The sequence below is a fragment of the Crocodylus porosus genome, unplaced genomic scaffold (assembly GCF_001723895.1).
Source record: "Crocodylus porosus isolate Cpor-Errol unplaced genomic scaffold, CroPor_comp1, whole genome shotgun sequence".
Lineage (NCBI taxonomy): Eukaryota > Metazoa > Chordata > Crocodylia > Crocodylidae > Crocodylus > Crocodylus porosus.
In genome coordinates, this window is record NW_017728886.1 from 142777555 (window position 1) to 142783554 (window position 6000).

General features: G+C 39.4%; 1 protein-coding gene across 2 annotated transcripts in view; it reads right to left on the minus strand.

Annotated features, from left to right (window-relative positions):
- The window catches only part of DROSHA (drosha ribonuclease III), a 104443-nt gene that overhangs the window by 57143 nt on the left and 41300 nt on the right, over positions 1-6000 (minus strand). For both annotated transcript variants that reach the window (XM_019542048.1, XM_019542057.1), the window contains one exon: positions 172-296. In XM_019542048.1, the coding sequence (XP_019397593.1) occupies positions 172-296 (125 nt within the window). The remainder of the gene's footprint in view (positions 1-171; positions 297-6000) is intronic.

A 6000-nucleotide genomic window follows, 5' to 3' on the forward strand; every position in this document is an offset into this window, starting at 1 on the left:
CTGGGGGTTAAGCACCCCTACCCTAGTTGCCAAAAATACCCCAGGTCTTACCCCTTCTCCTACTGTAGTTAATTTTAGGTTTCCCATCAACTTCAAAAGGCACAAATGTACACACTTATTTAATAGACAAATATTATTTCTAACATAAACTTTTAAAGAAAAAGATCTTACTGAGGGTCTCCAGCATAACTGAGTTGAGCAGGTCGTATCCCAAAGTGGACAATAATAGGAAAAGTAATCACATCTGGATTGAACTGCTCACGGTCCAACTGATCAATGCGAACAGAGCTGGGTTTCTAGGAAGAAAAAAGAAGTTTTTTCTAATTAGCAAGCAGATCTTTTGATACCTTATGGGATATAATCTACACCCTCCAAGAACCAAGATGAATGCCATCATCATTGTGTGAAACAAGACTTTCAACACTGAATAGATGATATATTTGATTAGGTGTGCATAAAAGAATCCTAATACATGATTGCTGGGTAACCGCTGTCTGTGTCTGACAAAAGGCCTAACAAGAGTGCAGAGCCAGTCCAGGCCCAGAAGGGTATAAAAGGAGACTCTGCAAGTGACCAGGGAGCAAGCAAACGGGGGCAGCCAACAGGGCAGTTTGCAAGCAGTTTACTGGGAGCAAGAGAAGGAAGGGGACGAGGAAGAGATGCCAGGCACCAGATCCCACTCAGGGAAGGTAAGCAAGCCACGGCTACCTGTGTTCGACTTACTGAGTGTTTATTTGGTGGGCTGTGTGTTGGGGCTTGTGCTCTGAGAGCAGCTGGGAGTGCTGCTAACTGAATGGTTGTGGGGTGATTGTGTCTCTGTCAAAAGCCCTAACACGGGGGAGGAGCCAGTCAAGGCCCAAGAGTGACCAGGGAGCAAACAGGGTAGTTTGCAAGCAGAATGCAAGCCAGTTTGCATCCCCTTCTTTGCAGGGGAGCTTTTAAGGTAAGTTCTTTCTTTAATTAAGAGTAATTAACCTACATATATTTAATATAAGCAGTGAAAACTCAGCAGTGAAACCAATACTTAAACCCCTAATGTAACTAGAGTCCAGAGTAAGGAGTTCACTAGGGAGTTTGCCTGGAAACTCTTTCACCTTCTTCACTGTAAACTTGGTGAGAGGAAGCAGGTTAACAGGGAAAAGGGAACCTTTAAGGACCAAAGAGCAGCAAACAGGACAATTAACAGGGGAGTTTGCTAGGAAAGGGCTGCTTGGAAGAAGGGCCAGGAAGAGAGAGGCAGAGGATTAGACCCAGGGAAATGGCCAGAGGATGTCACAATGCCACTGCTAGCTATTCCTCTGCTGGCACCTGTGAGGTGTTTGTCCAAGGACTCCTCACTGCCAAGGTTTCCACTTAGGTCCTGGTTTGGTGCTGCAGCAGGTTCCTTCCAAAGACAGGTAGGTGGGAGTGGTGCCCCTAAAGAAGCAGGCAAGAGAGCTACAGGAGAAGGCAGCAAAGCTCTGAAGCATCCTCTTCCATGAGTACTTCATCAAATCGATGCTGGAGGAGGACTATGAAAGAAGGACTGCCAGAGGCAGTGCTACAGAAGAGAAAGGACATGGACTCACAGGAGAGTGGAAGGTGGAAGCTTGTGACCTTTGGCAGCAAGCAGGAGTCTTCATCTCTACCTGCAGCAGTTTGCCTGGAGAACAGATAAGGAGCCCTAACAACAGAGGGGAAGGAGAATGTTCTGTTGGTAGAAGAGGCCAGGCCAGGCATCCCAAAGTTGGGATGATTAAGACCATGGCCACCAAGAGGAAGTGATGAGTGGTGGAGTTTTTTTAAGGCCCAGCTTGACAAAGCCCTTACTGGAACGATCTAGTTGGGGATGGCCCTGCTTTGTGCAAGGAGCTGGACTAGATGTCCTCCTGAAGTCCCTTCCAACCCTCGTTTTCTATGATTCTAGGAAGGATTTCACTGTCAGGATGGCCAGAGACAAAGGTGTCTATTGGGAAGGCAGAGAAGGGTCACCTCTCTGGGTGCCTTATTTTTAAATTAGTGCAAGAACCCAGGAAAGTTCAGGCTGGGGTTTAGTGCAGATTGGAGGTCTCCGTATGCACAGCACATGTTTTATGGACATGAAGCATTTTCTTCAGTGTCAGACAAAAATGGCCTTTTCTGTAAGGTGTTCTTTTTTGCAAAAATCTTGTCGGTCTAATAAAAGATATCATCTCTACTGTGAGTCCTGATTGACAGTTTCTAAGAATTTCACACAACTCACCTAGACCAAACAGGAAGTTAGTGGCAGAACCATAATAGTAATACGGCAACTTCTGGCTCCTATGTCTATGTATGGTTCACTAGATCATATTACATTTCTAATTTTAGCTCTAGTCTTGATTTCTAATGTAAGCAAAATCATTATTAGACGCAGTCAATCTCACAGATTAGCAGCATAAAAGCTGTAGTACCACTCTTCGAAAATGCTGCTAAGCTGACACATATAATGAGAAATACAGTCTTATATAATGAAGAATACTTTGTCCTTTCACACTTCAAAACAGGCATTCTTCTTATAGCTTAAAAAGGACACTGTAAAAGGATGTGACTTTCACTTCACCTCTAAAACTGCAGAAAATGAATAATTACACATCACTGAAGAAGACGTGCTGTTTAAAGTGCTCTCATTCACATTAGTAGCATATGCAAAACCTTAGCTTAAGGTGAACAGTTGGGTCTTTGCATAAATATTTTTGCCATTATCTTGCAAGCTGTTTTGTTATGTGCCTACATCATTTTCCATCCTGCAATTAGCTGCCTGGATGAAGTTAAAGCTATCAGGTTCTCAGTAGTTTCTGAAAAAGGACATCAAGTATAGTGACCTCTTTATTAAAGCTGTCAATTTAGCATAGAAGACTTGCAGCATCTTTCATGAAGTTGCAAGAACAGCATGGATATTATAATTGCCTTAACAAGAAAACCCCCCAGTGTATTTATAATCAAGACCTTTCACCCCCAAATAAGCATTTTCCAAAAAATAAACAAACCTATAAATAGGAATCATTTGACTCGCTTGCAAACTGCAGTCACCTCTGAAATATTCATAGTGCTCTTCAGAGAACAGAACTACAATTTTAGTTTTGAAAAACTGGCATGAACATTTGCCCATGAAAGGGAGAACTGTTCATCAGCAGCTGCTTTTACGTGATGATGGAAAATTAATTTTCACTTGTGCATCCAATGAAGTTTTAAAAATAACTTTATGCATTTTAAGCAGGTGCACAGAATTTTTTGCTCCAAAGGCTTTTTCTACCTAATAGACCAGACAAAGAAATGTACAATTGGGTATCTTATTGGACGTTCAGGGAGGAAATCGAGAACGCTGTTCACAAGGTCACCTGTTACCTTATTTGAGTCTTTATATGATGCAAGGAGGCAACTCCAAGATGAGTTATTTTTATATCTCTCCTTTCTGATGTCTGACTCCCCTGCTATTAGAAATTCAGATATTTCCAGAAATATCTTAAATATTCAGATAATCTTTTCATTCCCAACAGACTAGATGAACACCTAGGAAATTGGTAAAAATGGCAATATCATGGGTACCAAAGAAAAAAAACTTAAGGTGCAAGGGTAGAGAGGAGGGAGGGGTAATTATTACCCTTCCTGAACTATTAGATGCCTTCTAAGCAAATTGTTTAATCCTTCATGCCCACAAATTGAAGCACCTAAATAAAAAAATATCTGATTTTAGACTACTGGCATTAGGATTGCATTGGCTCCTATTTTCAGAACCACCGTGTTCTAAACTAGAAGTCAATGGGAAATGAGTGACTGTGGCATCATTAAAAATAGGACCATGCTTCTTTAGGTGCCTAAACATCAATGTTATCCCTTAACTTAAGCTGTCAATGAATGCCAGACAAAACAACTGGGTCAGCTCTGCTACAGGATCAATATTTTCTTCTTTCAATCCAACACTAGGTCTCTCATTTCTCAAAGCAGACTTCTAGTAAGAACACAGAAGAGCAAACTTAATACTTGTATTATTTCTAAAGGTAATAAAAGAAGGAGAAAACATGATGTCCCTTTTCAGTCTCTATTTACACAGTATCTATTTGAGAAGGAAACAGGGCACACAAAATGTAGGTTTCGCCTTTCACATATACACCCTTTAACTCGTACAAAAAGTGTTGAGAGATCTTTTAATGGTTTTAACATCTTGTATTAAAAGAGCTGAAATGGCACAATAGCATTTGAAACACATGCTGGTCTTGGTTCAATTCCAGCTCACAAAAACGGTGCTATTTAGCTGTTTTCCATCCAAGAACTGACCAATATAGCTTCTGCTTATTTTAGAAATTTGTGATGGTATTGCAGAGAATACAGCTTTATAAAGATATTTATTTATACCGGCTGGAATAGCATCAACATTTTCATTCTTTTTTAAATAATTGCCTGTCTTTTAAAGATATGAACCTTTAAAGCTCTTCCAATACAAACTTTGAGTAAACTAACTTGAACATTTTAATTTATTCATCATAATGCTGAACTATTGTTGCTTCTTTATCCATCTGAACAAATTTGTGTGGCTAGCAAAAGTGTTTTCTTTTTCTGCATAGCTTACTTACTACTTACATATTTTCCTATATAATAAAAAATATGGGAAAATCTGATTTGTTCTCAGGAGGAATCTTATTTCACAAATGATACTGTAAAAAGAACAAAATCAAATTTAGTATTTACTTGGTCATATAAAGTTGACTAAATTGAATGTAAGACGTGTCATTTTCTAAAGCAGCTTCAGATTATCTCCACAATAGAGTTGTTTCATCTCATAACAGGTGGTAGAAATGCACAGAAGACACTTTCATGCTCTGCTTCTCACTTATTTTTACACGCAGTAGAGCATGCTGTAATCATTTTAAAAAGATCCACAGACTAAGAAAAACTCATCACATTTTTCTTAAGTGAAAGAAAGCATATTAAGGATCTTTTCCCTTCATGGTATTATAGCATGATAACATTTCAAAGCGTAGCAAATAAATCATCTTTATATTTATATATAGCTATACATACGCACATTCTTCCCATCAATTTTCCTTACAGAATTCTACGAGTTGATGGTTAAGTACTCCAAAGGTAGGAAAAACCAAAGTTAATGCAATGCATGCAAATCTTGCTCCTTTGTGCATATGCTTTAATTACAAAATCACCTCCTATTTATAAAATGATGGACTGTACCAACCTACATTTTTTCTACAGGATTTCATACATGAAAGAGCAAATTTTTAGCTGATGGATGTCAGCCTAGCTCCGCTGAAGTCAATTTATACCGACTGAGAAGAGGCTTATATTAAATTTTCATACTATACTCTACTTCGATGTGGTAAAGTCCATACAAATTACTAGAGTCTTAACTGCCACACTGTGCTTCTCCCTCCTACTATAAAATCCTGTTTTCAATTGGTTATAACTTTGCCAGGTATTAAACATCTGAGCTGAACCTTCACATGCCAGGACTCTGCCATAAACTGAACTTTTTGGAAAACATCAACAGCAGCAGTTCACTTAAAATATAATTAAGGAAAAGCACATCTTTTCAGCTGCCCAAGTTAAAAAAAATAAATAAATAAAACGTTTTAGTAAGAGACTTTGATATCTTCATTCTTTGAAACAGGGACTTGAATTTCAGGATGCTACCTTGGCCGTATCAGTGATATGGCTTTTCCAAGAGCACAGAATGGACAGTTCTGTGGAAATGATACATTGCTGGTTAGGAAGCAAAGCAGGCTGCTGTCTGTAAGACACCTGGCTCATTTGCTGTGTGAGCTGGAAGGGAAGTAGTAAGTGAAAAGGGGGAGATGCAGAAACAGAAAAGATGGTCTTGAGATTAAGGAATTTGGATGCCAGCCTAGAGTATTGGTGATATCTTTTATTAAACCAGCCGAGTAGCTGGAAAACAGTTCTTGGTAGGCTTTCGGGTACAGTTACCCTTCTTCGGGACAGGGAGTCTCTGCTGGTCTAAGACTGCAAGGAATGAGAGAAGCTAAAAGTGTG